At 34.0% G+C, this 16566-nt stretch overlaps 1 protein-coding gene across 2 annotated transcripts in view; it reads left to right on the forward strand.

Annotated features, from left to right (window-relative positions):
* The window catches only part of PRR16 (proline rich 16), a 288864-nt gene that overhangs the window by 183053 nt on the left and 89245 nt on the right, over positions 1 to 16566 (forward strand). Inside the window, exon 2 of one of the 2 annotated variants that reach the window (XR_016511345.1) lies at positions 13374 to 14276. Coding sequence is in view for 1 of the 2 variants with exons in the window: in XM_090279048.1 (XP_090135174.1) it covers positions 13374 to 14129 (756 nt within the window). In the remaining variant the exon portion in view is untranslated. The remainder of the gene's footprint in view (positions 1 to 13373; positions 14277 to 16566) is intronic. The other variant, XM_090279048.1, reaches the window with a different exon arrangement.

Consider the following 16566-nt stretch of genomic DNA (forward strand, 5'->3'; position numbering starts at 1 on the left):
ACCTCAGAAAATTAAAAATGGATCTGCTTTTGACCCAGTGATCCTACTTTTGGGAATATATCCAAAGAAACCCCAAACACTAATTTGAAAGAACATAAGCACCTCTATGTTCATTGCAGCATTATTTACAATCACCAAGATATGGAAGCAGCCCAAGTGCCCATCAGTAGATGAGTGGATAAAACAACTATGGGATGTTTACACAATGGAATACTACTTGGGTGTAAAAAGTAAGAAAAAGTTTACCCTTTGAAAGAGCATGGATGGACGTGGAGAACATTATGCTGAGTGAAATAAGCCAGTCAGAGAAAGACAAGTACCATATAATTTCACTCATATGTGGAATGTAATGAACAAACTAAACTAACAAGCAAAATAGAGACGGACTCAGAGATAGAGAGCAGATGACAACTATGGAGAGGAGAGGTGAGGGGGTGGAGGGATCAAACAAAAGGAAAAAGGACTCATGGACATGGACAACAGTGTGGTGACAGGGCGGGTATAAGGGGGTTAAATGGTAATGGAAAAAATACAATAAAATTTTTTTTAAAGAAAAAATGTTTTAAGAGATAAAATGACCTTTTGGCAAGTAGGGTAGCCTTGGTTAATTCATTGCTTGAGAATGGGTAATTTAGATATTTTAATTTTGAGAAAGGTTTGTCTAAGTTTTTTTATTTCAAATGTGCCGAGAGATAATCTCTATAGTGACATTGCATCTGTTTAGCCAGGGGTCTCCAACATGGCGATGTGTGAGCTGGATAACGTCTGCATACAGACTGGTCTTGACCTGCACAGGTATTTTTTTAATTGCATCATTGCTGGAAAATATCTATAACTTTCACATAAAAATCAGTTTTCTAGCTTCTCTTGAAAACTTTAAAAAGGGCAAGATGAGGCCCTCGTTCTATGTTCCCTTTAGACAATCATGTCATCTACTATTCACCACTTACCACTCTACTTTGTAGTATATTTGAAGATGCCATATGACTTTCTAAACATCCATATAAATGTTTAACACTAGCCTTCTGAGAAAAATTGAATGGCTATCTAACTATTACAAATTTTTTAGAATAATCATTTTCTAATTATTGATTTACATATAAGAAAATCATGTGTTCTAAAATCCATATACATAATTCTTCACATTTAAATTTTTAAATTTCAAACCATTTTGTTTACACTGTCTCATAATTTCATATAATACGCATGTTTCTAAATAATGATATTTTCTTAGAGATATTAATGTAAATAGCACAATTGTCCCACTTTTGCATTAAATTAATGCTCAGGAAAAGAGAAACTCATATTTTTAAAGAACTGAAATTTATATTAATAATGTAAAAATGTGCTGATTATTTTTTTTTAATAATTATAAATAGAGAATTTGGTAAAGAACAATAGAACTAGATACAATCAATTTTGTCCACTAGAGGGCTTTGATATTTATTTATTTATTTATTTATTTATTTATTTATTTATTTATTTTACCAGTGAAAGTATAATTATGAAGATGAACAATGAAGTTTATATAGCTACCAAAGGATTAACTATATAATTACAAAGTTTTAAATGCCATTATAATGTATAAAATATGCAAGAATTTTATACTGACTATAAAAAAATATATAATATTTAACATTGTATGTGGGAAGGACAATGTTTCATATTTTAATAAGTGAAAAATAGTCAATAACGTAAATTCACAGATGGGATAAGTTTCAGAGTTTTATATGTTCATTTCCTTAACAGTTAAAAATGTTAGAAAACTATTCGACAGTTTGCTTGTCCTAATACCATATATAGAACATGTATATTTGTAGTATTTTGAAAACAGTTATGTTAGAAATAAACAATGTGACTAAGTTTTGCTATGAATACTCTGTTTTTGTAAAGAAAAAATCATGTTTAAGTCTTTCAGGGATTTTTCAACAGAATGAGAGGTATGAAAGACCAATTTTCAAAGTCCTAGCAGATTTAAATGGCTGTTGACTGCCCTTGGTTAAAGTTTTATTGTTTTTCAAATTATGTGTGGTTTATTTTTATAAAATATCTCTAGAGCCCTATGACAATGAAGACAGATGTTTGGAAAGCCAATTCTAAAGAATTCCAAATTTTAAATTCCCTTTCTTTCTTTCATCTCATATATTATGGTCCATTAAATAAGACATTAAGGCATTATAGTTTAAAATGCAACTCCCCTTACTCCATTAAGAGTACTAGAACTCAGGCATAAAAGGGAATAGCATAATGCTTGCATACCTTTATTAAACCAAGGATAATGACCCCATGTGGGTACACACTAACATACTGCCATAATTGAGTTAGACTAGGTATTTTTAAACTGGGAAAGATATTTTAACGATGGACTTTAGAGGTTTTCAAATGTTTTCACTAATGCAAAAGTAATGTAATATAACCTAACCATTTATGTAATTTTCCATAATTTTCTCTAGTTTTCTTATGACAAGAATAATTTTTAACAACTTACTTTAGGCAGTGGCTTTCCTTCCTCAAGGTTCTGTAAAATCACAGTTGCTCACATCTCTCCTCTGAACCTTGATTGTTACTTGCAGGTAAAGGCCAAACTCATGACATTTAGCATGGTATTGAAGACCATAGGCAGTCTAACACTTCTTCACTTGCATCTCTTTCTGCTTCTGTCTTTATACACGTTTTTCATTTCCTAGTTTGTCCCTTCAGTTATTAAATATTCCCCTAAATGTGCGTGTGTGTGCATGCACACGCACAAACACACACACAAAAGCTACACCCCATGGTCTACCATGTTGGGTGACTTTCTACTCCTGGAAATCTCTATTTATTTTCAAACCGTCCTTCCTTTCCTTTGCATTTTATTGTGCCTGGAATGCTCTTCCATTATTTTCTACCTGATCCTTCAAAGTCCATTTTAAATATTTCCTGTCTCTAAGACTTTCCCTGATATTATTTCTTCCTTCCTGGTAGAATTAATTGTTCCTGCCCTTCTCTGTCCAAAACATTTTATACCTACTCATACTCTAGTACTTATCACAGATATCACACACAGTTTCATGCACTTTCTTTACTCTTCTTCTCTAAAACAAATTAACAGAGAATTAAAACCAGTAAGGACAGGCCCAGTTTTACCATCACACAGCTAGTAAGAGTTGAAATTATAATTATATCCAAATGTCCTATGAGCTAATCCTAGTGTTATCAATACCAATATTTCTCATAATATTATTTTGAATGTTTAATAAAAGTCATTATTTCTACATTATGATTATGTGCTTGAGATATTGGAAAGGAGCAATAAAATTTTTCTGATGTTTTTGGCAAGTAATTTATTATTCTTCATAAATTCTAAGGTAATTTAGACAATAGTCTACTGTACTAAATTCTTCTTTTACATTATACACTAAAGATTTAGTTCAATATCTGAAATGTGCAAAGTGAAACATATATCAAAATGTCATTTTAATATAAATATTTCTTTGGAGATATTGATAAGTGAAATGTTTTATAATATTGACAGTTTATTTTAATATATCATTTAAATGTTTTTTCTGCAACAGTTATTTCTGAAAGTATCTTATATTTTAAAGATATAGGTATATATATATATATATATATATATATATATATATATATATATATTGGAAGACAAAGAGAAATTAGAAATTCAATGAACATAGTTTATTAATGGCCCAAATTCATCACCTCAAAAGTATGTAAACATGCACCAAACTAAGGAATAGGTATATAATGTAAAAATATTTTGTTACAGTATTTTCCCTTTGATTTGTTGTTTATTTACTCAATATATATTTGTGTTACAGACATAAAGGTCCAGGATAACCTCCCCACTCAGAGCTTACGTTCTCACTAAGGAGACAGACACTAAAGAGATAATCACAGTTAATCAATCACTTTATTTCTAGGGCATGTGCCATGAAACACAGGTACAGGAGCTCTGGGGCTATGCAATAGGACTTTGGGGCAATGTGGAAGATTCCCTGAAGAGAAGATATGTGAATGTGGGCTAATTTTTGAAGGAGAGGGTGTGTGTGTGTGTGTGTGTGTGTGTGTGTGTGTGTGTGTGTGTGTGTGGTGTTTATGCTCTGCGAGGAAACATGAGGAGTAACTAGGTTTAGGTAGACAGTACTTATACAGAGAACCAGAGACAGGAGCCTAGCATCTTCTAAGCCCTGGAAGAAATGAAATGAGCACAAAATGAGGCCAAGTTGCCCAGGAGCATACCAGTATACATATGAAATATATACATATTTAAAGAAAGCTCTGACTACAATGCAGAGAGTGGATTAAATGGAAGAAAGAGTGAATTGGATGGAGAGGAGTTTTGTTCTTGCATTCTTACCCATGATGCTTGCTGAATATTTTTTATTGAGCTAGTTTAATATCAGAGAATACCATACACAACCTGAGGTTTATTTCATTTATACTTTTACAAATGCAAAAAGATAGATTTGAGAGCTATAAGCTTGTGTTAAAGTTTATAGTTCCATTATCATGAGTTACAGCTTCCTCCTGAACATTATTAACATAGTGGAATCATTTTGAAGTTTATACTCACAAAATGCAGGTAGATGAGCCTTTTACATCTATTAAGCTTTTAAAGTGAATTATGATGAGGGATGTTTCCTTTTCCATACTTTACAGGCAGCCTCAGTAGATGCATGTTCCTTGTTAAAATAACCAGATACCTATGAAAACAAATTAAAATGAGCTATGGTGTTTCTGCCATTCTAATCTGTAACATTTGCTACAGGGGAAAGTGGTAAATACCTCATTCAGTGAAACTGATAGACAAGTGAATGTAAAGTGATCATTATGTAATACATTTTAACTATATGAAGCTCCACTGTGCTTTAATAGCACTTTATCCCTGAGTACTTAACTGTTGGTTTCTTTGTTCACAGCAGTAAGCATGTGAGAATGCGACAATTGAAATTGTGTATAATAATTTGAGGAATTTTTACTTGAAGAGCATCTCAAAAATGCTTACAGTTCACTGAGGAAAAGTTAAATGAACCCAAGTCCTTCTGTGTTATAAGTTTAAAAAATAAATATTTTAGGTTTACAAATTGTAGAGTTAAAACGTTTGGATCATTTAGTGTTTCAAGTAACACAAACTGTTGAAACTAGTGTAATTTTTTAAGGCTGCTGGAGTCTAGTAACATTTTTGGACAAATCATATGTGTGGTTGAATTTTATATTTAGACTTGTGCTATCTGTACTATTTATGCTATGGCTATAAAATAATTAGACTTAAAAAGAAATGAACGTACTAACATGTGTGTCACATTCTTTTTTGCATTCTGCATTCTTTTGACTGTGTCACAAATTTGAAACTTTTGGGAATTTATCTCTAAAATGTAGATCAAAGTGTCTAAACTTCTTGGTAGATAAAGGCCAGATTGTGGTCTTTATCTGTTTTTTTATACTTATTTCTTATTTCCGTACTATCTACTACCTTATTCTTTACTACCACATAAAAACTTTACACTTCATGCTTTAATGCCACAGCACATGGTATGGCTTCAGCCAATAAATATCTTTTCCTTCAATTTTTATTTTATTATTCAAGACACCTGTCAGGTATCACCTGGCCTGAAGCTGTCTCTGTCCAGAGACACCAACAGACCTCCTTGGAAAGAGGAAACCTCCCCTTTTTCTGCTCTCCTATCCTTGCCAAACCTTTACTGCTGCCCACATCACACTGTATGGTAATTATTGGTTTACATGGTGAGGAATTGTGTTTAGTTCACTTTTTTCTTTGACTTTCTTGGGTATGATTTTAACTGTTATCCAGCTAATACATGCACATGCATCTTGATCTCCAAATCAAGTTCTGTGTATAGATTTTTAAGTAAAATTCACCTTCTTATCATCTCCACCCCATATATAGGCCTGTTTTAACTATTTGTCTTTGTTTTCCAGATAACTACCTCTCAGTAATATGCTCAAACCCCTTTATTAACTTCAAACCATATTATTTGACTCATATTATGGAAGAGGAATAATTAATCTTTTTTTGCTTTTGCCCATATGTTGAAAAGAAACATTAATAACCAGCATCTCGATAGTACAAGAACAATAAAACAATGTTGATGAAACAAAAGTTTAAGCCTGTGTTTCTAAACTTCAGCCTCTTGAAAGGGAATTCAAAATTCAAATGGATTCCTTTTTGCACACCATCATTCTCATCAGCTATCCTACTAATGTGTGACAAATTTTCAGTTACATGACCTGTTGAATATAATGTATTATTTTTTCTTGGAGCCTCTTATTTCCTGTTTTAGAATAATTGCTTTTTAGGGACTGTGGTATATAGTTATCATTCTTAAATTCTTTTATTTGTTTTCACACTTCTATGTTAGCTAATATTATTGAATATCTGCTATATGCAATCACTATACTCTCTGCCAGAGACAAAGATGGAAATATGTGTTTACATTGTCTGAGGGAGAGCATGCATAAGTAGACAATCCTAATAAGACAATTGTAATAATAAAAGGACAAAACTTAGGAAAAGGAGCTCCTAGATTTTTTAAATTTTAAGTAAGTTTGTTTATCCTGAATTTTACTCTAATGATAACCCTACAGTGTCTTTATATTTATTCTTCATAGTTCAATATTTGTAATAATAATATTAACTTAATTTTGTATTCCCACAAGTAAGTTGGTTCATAAAATCACTTAATATCTTTTAAATTTGCTTCTCTTTTATGAAAATATTTAAGGATATTCTCCCAGATGTGAGAACCTTGAATTCATGTGACTCTTCAATCACGGTTGTCATTATTTTTAATTATTCCACTATCTGTCCATAGCTTTCTGGTACATGAGGCTAAGAAAAATCTGAAACCATAAAACACAGCACATTCATTTAAATAAATCTGTATCTTTCATTCCATAGACCTGAGTAGTCACAAGCAATTGGTCAGCTAACTGAATTTCAAATCTGAGGTATATATTTTTCATTTGCACCTGCTATTTTAGGTGTGGGTAGTCATAGACGTATATGATTGATATCAGCCTGTCTTTTCACCTCCAAACAGCTGCAAACAATCTGCCCCTCTAGTCCTACATTCTTCCCTTTTGTTCTCACTTTAATTCCATCATGTCTGTGGTTATGATTCCTTTTGTTACAATATGATACTTTGAGGCAGTTTTAGCAAAACATGGAAGTGTAATAATAAGGGTGCAGTGTACTCCTTGTCTGGTTAAAGTGTTCATCCCTCCCTTGGCTGCAATAACCATCTAACTAGCAGAGTAAATAAACTGCAGGCCCTTCAATATGTTCTCCACTGGCTGCTGTAAGAATTACTTTGTTCTTTCTTTCTAATTTAACTCATGTTAAATATTTATTTTCTTACCAAATTTTAAAGCATTTCACACATGACAGAAAATAAATGTAACAAATATAATCCAGACTTCACAAACATCAACACTTTGATTACTTTATATCAAGTTTTAAAAGAAATAACATATTTCAGCTATATAGCTGTTGCCTCTCAACGCCTATTTTCCTCCTAGCCTAAAAGTGATGCGTATTACTTATTTTCACATTGCATAAACTAAATTAGCTAAGCCTGTATATATGAACAATATACATACTGAATATATTTTAAACTTTTTTATTTAGTATTAGTTTTTTGAGATTTCCCCTGCTGATATATATTACTCAAGTTATTTCATTAGAATGAATTTATATTTACTTAACTATGTACTAATAGATTTTTGGGGTGTTTCCAATTCTTTGCTATGGCAAAAAAAACCAGACACCCACAAGGACTGTTCTTGTGCTTTCTCAATGTTTGCACATCTGGTAGAGTTTCTTGAGTGGTCTAAGCTTTGGTCATAGAAGACCTATACCATAAGGTATGTACCTTATCCAAATTATTGGGTATTGTCCAAAAATTTCTCAACTGACTGAATTTAAATTTCCACCAATCATATTCAAAGTCCTTATTTATCCACATCATAACCAACAATTGAAATCATCTTGTTTTTATTAATTTAGTATGAAATGTTACCTCATTTTCCTTCAGTTTACACCACCTTGATTACTAGTGAGATTGAGTGTATTTTCATGGTTTTAGGAAATTTGATGTTCACCTTATGGAAATTACTTTTTTATTACCTTTATACCCCCATTTGTGTGTGTGTCTATACATGATCTGTTAATTTTGTCTCATTCATTTTTTTCTCCTGAGTATTGATATGAAACTGTTTTGATTAAGAAAGATTTAGGTTGAGTTTTTTTGTAAATAGTAATATTATAGCTTGTAACAGATTTTATTTGGTTATTTGTTTGCTATATCTTATTTCTATCACTTAAAATTCAATCTTTCTGTCTCTCTTTTTGAATAAATTGTCTTAATCTGTTTATACTTGTTATGATTACTAATATAGTTGCAGTTTTTTCTGCTATCTTGTGCATTTTTTCTATTTACTATCTTCAAATAGTTTTTGTATTATCTTCTTAGATTTGCCAGTTTTTTAATTCTTTAATCCTTATATTATTTTGGAAGTTAAAAGTTTGTCCTATTTCTGTAGTTCCCCTAAATTTTTTCATGTGCATAAAGCCTAAAGTTAATGCATACCTGATACATACTGATTTCTTACACACACACACAAATGCTTTAACTCTTATTGTTCTCCAATCAGTTATTTTTTCCTAGTATTTTAATTTTACATTTTTCTAACCCTCTCTCAAATTAGTCACTAGTGTGTTATTGTTTCTAATCAGTGTATATTTTGATTTACTTATTTAAGAATTTCTTTGTTCACCCACATATGATTCTTGTATTTTCGTTCTTTCTTCTGGCTTTTTATATTTTTCTGAATTTTCATTTATCAGGACTTTCAAGACCGAGCTACGAGATGTATATATTTTCTTTGTCTTTATTGTCTGGCAATGTCTATTTCATTCTCACTTTTATAGAAAGCTTAAAGTATATTACAATTGCAATTACTTTTTTCAGTATGAAACATTTCTAAATTTTCTTCAGGTGTCTGTTGCTTGTGTGATTATCTGTCAGCCTAATTTTTGTTACTGTATAAATACTTAGTCTTTCTTTTTAATTGTTGTAAAACTTTCATCATTATTTCAGTGTTTTATATTTTCATTATGGTATATCTGGATGTGGGTTTGTTTGTATTCTCCTTTTTGATACTCTGTTACTTCTTTAATTAGATGAGGCTTTAATTTTGAAATATACCAATTCATAGTCTCTTTAAATGTTTCTCCTCTCACTTTGAAACTCTTTTTAGACCTATATGGTACTTCTATCAACAAGGACTGTCACAGCCTAGCTGCCACCTACTAACTCTCTAACTTCATCTCTCACCATGCTCTTCAGCCAAAAGTCTTCTTTCAAGGGAACTTTAACAGGTTCTTCTGTGAGCGGACTGCTAACATCACTTCTCTTCTACCAGTTAACTAAAACTCATTCCTCAGGAGTGCTTCACCAACTTTTCTGATGGGGCCTTTTATGACCCTCTTGTAATATCATGTATTTTTCATTCAGAGCCTTTGGGTCAGTTGTGTGTTTACAGTTATTTGATCGAGTATCTAATTAATGTATGTCAGGCTCCTTGACTAGATTTCCTGCTCCTTGAGAGTAGTAGTTTGTTTTTGTTTTTTATTCTGTTGGCAGAAAATATTGATAACAATGTTGAGACTAAAACCATCCAGGAGCTATCAAACCATCAGGGACTGAAGCAGTACTTACTCATCTCGGAACATCAGCTTCAGTTCTCTCACAGTAGACCAGCTCTCTCTCCATTGCTCCAGACATTTAATATGATAAAAGGCTTAGGATAAACAACCTCTCTAAATTCAATAGTATACAACACCCAGGAGCCAAGATTGTCTCCTATCTCTTTCATTCTTTATGTGGCCTCCACTTTAATTTCTCTGCCATCTAATCTGAAGCTCAAGAATGTGCCACCAACTCTGAGAATCTTCTATGACTAATCCCTGTTTTTCCCTTTTTAAAATTCTGGAATAACTGAGCAAATATGACTTTTTAAATCAAATAGGAGACCTGGCTGGGTGTCTCCGTTGGTTGGAACATTGTCCCATACACCAAAAGGTTGTGCATTTGATTAGGTTTGATCCCCGGTAGGGGGCACGTGCAGGAGGCAACCAATAGACGTTTCTCTCTCATCTCTCTCTCTCTCTCTCTCTCTCTCTCTCCCTCCCTGTGTGTGTGTGTGTGTGTGTGTGTGTGTGTGTCTGTATCTGTCTGTCTCTCTCTTCATCTCTCTCTCTCAAATCAATAAACATATCCTCGGGTGAGGTTTTAAAAAATCAAATAAAGAAAGGCTGTGCTTTGCTCTCATTTGAATTAAAGAAATAACCCTCAGTGCATTTACTAACAAGTATTTGTTGAACCCCTGTTGAGTGTCATTCATTACATTAGGCCTTTAGGATACAATAGTAACAAAAAACAAGGTGTGTGATCTCCCTGAGATTAGAGTCTAGAAAGGAAACATTATTCCAGTGCTCACACTACTTCTAAACCTATAATAAAAAATATATATATATGTGAAAGGTTAGAATGAAAGGAATATGGTTCCTTGTGAATATTTAATGTTAACTTGAACTATAAGGGAAGTTTCAGTAAGATGGGGAAGTTTTACTTTATGAGTGATGACTGAGCTAAGATTTTAAAGATGAATAGGAGTTAATAAAACAAAGCATTTCAAGGAGAAAAATTAGTGTGTGCAAATGTCCTGTGGAAGGAAGCAGACTAACAATTATGAGGGTCTAAAAGAAGATCAGAGAGTTTTGAGAACAGAAGGGAAATGGGAAACTTATCAAAGTTGAGGCTATAGAGTTACTTAGGAGTTAAGACAGGATATGCTGGTTTATATGGGCTATAAAGGTCCAATTGTTATATTTTTAAAAATTTTGTAAGCCAGCTATTAAATGACCATTACTGAAAACAGAACTATGTATATAAATTTATGTTAAATAAATTACATTAAAAATAAAGGTTTTCTAATAATTACTAGTCATTTATAATTGTTTTACTACATTTTACTATTATTTGTACTCCTGAGCTTGTTTACATATATTCTATTGGTATGGCAGAAACACTTTATAATGATATGCTACTGAACATTTCATTCCAACCTTACTTTCAGTGATATTGCATTTACTAACCTGAAATTCACCATGGTGGAAATTTACACTATGAAAACTGGCAAACTTTTCAAGTTAGGATAATCCTTGCATCCCTAAAAACCAGTTGTTAAACACTTACCAGCACAGCACTGAGTAAGACTCTACAGGACCTTGGAGACTATGTTAAGAATAGACCTTTTATCACAGGAGAAATAAACAGACATTAAAAGGTTCTAAGCATGCTATTGACAAGAGCACATTTCTATTTTTTAAAATATCATTGAGACTGCAGAAATGAAAGGGGAGGCAAGGTGACTCTGGGTGGCCCATATGGTAAATAATGGTGGCTCAGACTAGGATCAAAGAAATGAAAATACAAGTGAATGGATTTAAGACATAGTTAAGAAAATGGAAGGCTGAGCTCTGGCAATATTAGCATGAGGAAGAAGTAAAATCTCTATATCCTCCCTACTTTCTAGTTGGTTGTGAAGTTTCGTTTTGAGCCCAATCCTCTCACCATGTGTCAAAAAACCAACTTCACAGCTGAACAAACTTGGGCCTGAGTAGAGATGAGGATAAAAACTACAAATGGAGCATGTGAATTAAAGGGACTATCTCCGTACAAAAATTAATTATTTTTCATGTAATTCATAACTTTTCCATTTTCATATCTGTGTAATAGTGCACATATGGCAGTCACTAAAGTGGGCTCCAAGGCCTCCGAAGGTGAAGAGTGTAATGACTGAGGGCCCAACTGCTGTCCTCTGAAACCCAGCATTCAGTCATGGTCTTCCTCACACAAGCTGCCCCCAGGCAGTGACTGAATAGGATGGAGACCCTACTGAAAGCCTACCATGGGAGATGCCAGATACCTTTGATGGGCAGCTTTAACTCCACGACTTCCCAGTGCCCTTGGAAAATCTTTCCTTATAACTGCCTTGTCTAATATGCTTCCACCCCATCTTCCTGTCTTCAAAATTATTCTCCTTCACTTGGGGTAGGACCTACATCTTGGTCTTATGGTTTTGCCGACTTCTTCGATGGCCTGCCTCTGCCTGTGTCTATGGCAGGTTTTAAGTGGTGGTTGTGACTTGTGTCCCCCCCCAGGTGACAGCAGGCATCTGTGGTACAGGTTCCTGGGTCTACTAGAATTTTCTGCCCCCTTCCCCAAGGTCAGCCAGTTTTTTCTTCTACCCTGTCCCAGAGGCAGGAGATCTTGTGTCTGATAAGTTAGAGGGTTGTTTGTTTGTTTGTTTTGCCATTGCTCTGGTTCTTAAAGCTTCTGTTTTATTAAAGAGACGGGTCTGGGACATGGGTTTGGTTTTGTGCCTGTGTGCCCAAGAAAGACTCTTTCCACTTTCTTCCCTGTTCTCTGTCTCCCAGATGAGAGGCTCATGGAAAAGAGACAACGAGGACAGATTACCTTGTCTGGGCTCCTAGGAATTCTAAATTGTCATGACAGCACACACTCTGCCTTTAATAATTTATTAAAGTTTTATTTATTGATTTGAGAGAGAGAGAAACATCAATTTGAGAGAGAAACATCCATGGGTTTCCTCCTCTGTGCACCCAGACCTGGAATCGAACCTGCAACCTTTCGATATACCAAACAATGCTTAAACCAACTGACCCACCTGACCAGAACTAACTGTTCTGTTTTTTTGTTTGTTTGTTTTACTCACTTCAGTGGAGGCTGCCTCTTTTCCTGTGATTTGCCAAAAGTGAAACAACCAATGTGTTATATCTATCCTAAGAGGACTTGAAATTCTGCAATTCCATTCATTTAGTTATTTTGTGATCTTAGTTCTCTGATGGTTCAGAAAAGTTATGATTTTAAAAACTGTCTGGCATTTTCCCACTTTTAGCACAAAGTTAATTTTCTTCTGTAGCTTTCTGCATGTTAAGCAAAGTCCCGTTCTCTTGTTTTTAAAAATCAGTTATGTTTAAGCACCAGGATTTTATCTTTGGTCGGTATAACAAAGTTAGAAATAAAACATGTGCATAAATAGTGTATTATATTCTAGGCATGTGAAATCCTTATGTTACTAAACCGAACTCTTATGGTAGCTGTTCTGTAAATTCATTGAATGAAAACATTATGCTGTAATGGAATACACAATTCAACGTTGGTCAAGACTGCCATTGCAGATTACAGCTAGACAGGAAGACATTGTTTCTAGTATATTGTGCTTCAGGTCATTTTTCAACACAGTTACCTTGTCCTTTCCACCAGGTGGTTGATCAGATTGATACCCTGACCTCTGACCTACAGCTGGAGGATGAGATGACTGACAGCTCCAAAACGGACACCTTGAATAGTAGCTCAAGTGGTACAACAGCCTCCAGCATAGAGAAGATCAAAGTGCAGGCCACCGCACCTCTCATTAAACCCCCAGCACACCCATCCGCTATCCTCACGGTCCTGAGAAAGCCAAACCCTCCACCACCTCCTCCACGGTTGACGCCTGTGAAGTGTGAAGACCCCCAGAGGGTGGTACCAGCTGTCAATCCAGTAAAGACCAATGGCACCCTGTTGCGGAACGGAGGCTTTCCAGGAGCACCAAACAAAATTCCCAATGGAGACATCGGCTGCACACCCAGTAACAACTCGGACAAGGTGTCCATGCAGTCTCTGATGCACAGACCTGAAAAAGACAGGTGTCCCCAGGCAGGGCCTCGGGAACGGGTTCGATTTAATGAAAAAGTTCAGTATCATGGCTATTGTCCTGACTGTGACAGCCGGTATAACATAAAAAACCGGGAGGTCCATTTACACAGTGAACCTGTTCAGCCACCAGGAAAGCTTCCTCACCAAGGCCCTCCCCACCCTCCTGCACCCCATCTCCCTCCATTTACACTCGAAAATGGGGGACTGGGAATAAGCCACAGTAACAGCTTCCCCCCTCTCAGACCTGCAACTGTGCCTCCTCCCACTGCACCGAAACCACAGAAGACGATCTTGAGGAAATCAACCACTACAACAGTGTGATGTATGCCATTTAAAAACATTTTTTGTTTTATTTTAATTTTTATATTATAAACATAAAATAATAAGTAATGAGCACTTTCTACTCAAGCAATAAAAAGCCCAAATATATTAATCCTGCATTCAGCAAAGTGGCATAAAAATCACCTGGTAAGTATGCAGTATATTGTTCATATCCTGGGTATACACTACTTAAAAAGTTGTGTCATCAAAAACCACAGAATAATGAAAAACCTAATATATTGTTACTTCTTTTTCAATTGAACTGTGAGGGTGACCTGCGGTTTCAAATTGTTTGATTTACTATAAGAGATGGGATTAAATTTATTTTATTCATGCCTAACTCATGTATTAAGAACATATCATAGTATTAACTTTGACCTAATGCTTTTTAATAAGAAGTTTCAATACTGACGGGCCATTTTATTAAAGATGTTTATCATTAGTTTTGTGATATAAATGCTGAGGACAATACTGAAAAGTTTATTTTCTATACTATAAAATTAAGATTATATGTTCAGCTATATAGATTATAAAAGATTTTGGTGTGTAGAAATAGCGTATATCTATAAACAGTAGACAATGACAAAACCAAATAATCCTCAGGATAAAAATGAAGCAATGGTGCATTTAATCCTGTGTTAATAGTCATCAAAGTGGGTAAAATACCGACAGAATTTGGATAGTAAATGTATGTGAGATTTTTCTAGATTAAATTATATTTTTGGTACTTTAAGGGTCATCTATTGAACCACTATATTGCCAGCCCCTTTCCACCTTTCCCACACTCAGCATTCCTCCAAGACACCCCATAAGCCAGGACACTGAAGCGGTGAGATCAGTTGCCTCCCACATAAGCAACCTCTCTGCCTCCCCAAGGAAACCCCATTTAAAGGAGAATCATGGGGAAAAAATAAAGATACTTCTTGAACAGGGTGCTTTTAGCATTAGTCTTAAGCTGATTCCACTAAGAGTTGAAATATACCAGGGGTCTGTTATTCTGTAGAAGGAAGAGAAGAAACCCTTTCCTCCTAATAGCCAGTGAAATTTCTTCAGTCTGAGTTGCTGACTTAGGTCAGGTACTCACCCATGTACCAAGTTTACTTTCCTACTACTGTGATTTGGACTGATTGGATATTTTTCCTGGAACTAGAAATGAGTTTATCTCCCCTAAAATCACGATGACTGGTGCATGCATGCATAAATAATATTTGTCCATTAAGTGGTAAGAGTAGAGGAAGTCATCTTCAGTGAAAATTTGTTTATTGTACAACTTAATGAAGAGTATTATAATTTTTTAACTATGATTTTATTTTTTGTGGCTACAGAGAGGTAAGTATTCAGTCATATTTCTCTGTTGCCTTTTTCAAACTATATTATGATAATTTGGAATACTATTTTAAATAACTTCCTATTAAAAGACAATAATATATTTTAGGCAGAGTGACAGATAATAGGCTTTATTTTTTAAAGGAACAATCAAATGATTAAAAACGAAGAGGATAGTCATGTTCAAAATTTACTCAGAAAGACTTTTGTTCTGTGTTTGTTGGACATGAAGGTAATATAAGAGAATAAATCTAATTGTTCTGAAATTTACAAAATGCAAGACCAATAACAAAGGCCATAATCAAAATTTATTAATTGCATAATCAGTATATTTAATAAATATAATTCAGGTAAACAAATAAATGATTTATTGAACACAAAAATAGTATTAACTTTTTATGCATCCATTTAGCTTGATATAAATACACCCAGGGTTTCATTATTTATCTAAATTTAAATAATTACTTTTTAATATTTATCTAGTGTTAGACCTTTTGGTATTATAAAGTATTAGAAGACATGCAGTTTAAACCCTTCAGCTCATCTTTTTTCCACAGCCTGTTACAGTGACCCAATAATTAATTACCTTATAATTTCAGACATTGACCTCCTGTCAATATCTGGGAACCAATCTGGATCTCAAAGTAGAGCTTCTTAGCAACTACAAATCATCCACTGAGTAGTCAGCTTATTTGCAATAAAGCAAGTCAAATAAGTTGAATAATTCAAGCTAGTTGAATATGGGTATTGAGCCAAGTGCCTAATCAGAATCTTTGAGGTTTAAATCCATCTCTCTATCTCAAACCTATCCCATGAAAAAACATATTTTTAAGTATAATTAGTGACATATGCCCAAACTACAATACCTGGTTGTTGTTTTTTTTTAAACACATTTATAAGTAACTACTGACCTAGACAGCTGAGTTAAATTTCAACCAAAAAAAGTTAGTTATTGACCTTCTTCTCTTATTATAGTTAATTATGTAAGCAAGATTAAGTGTTAGATTACAGCACTGTGGAGCTTTCTTTTGAATTTAATTGTTCCATATATTGCTTTTTTCCATTAATGTATGGAATATATTGGGCCAATAAATAGGTGGGGTTTTTTTTT

This window comes from Furipterus horrens, unplaced genomic scaffold, assembly GCF_987537825.1.
Source record: "Furipterus horrens unplaced genomic scaffold, mFurHor1.1.pri manual_scaffold_5, whole genome shotgun sequence".
Lineage (NCBI taxonomy): Eukaryota > Metazoa > Chordata > Mammalia > Chiroptera > Furipteridae > Furipterus > Furipterus horrens.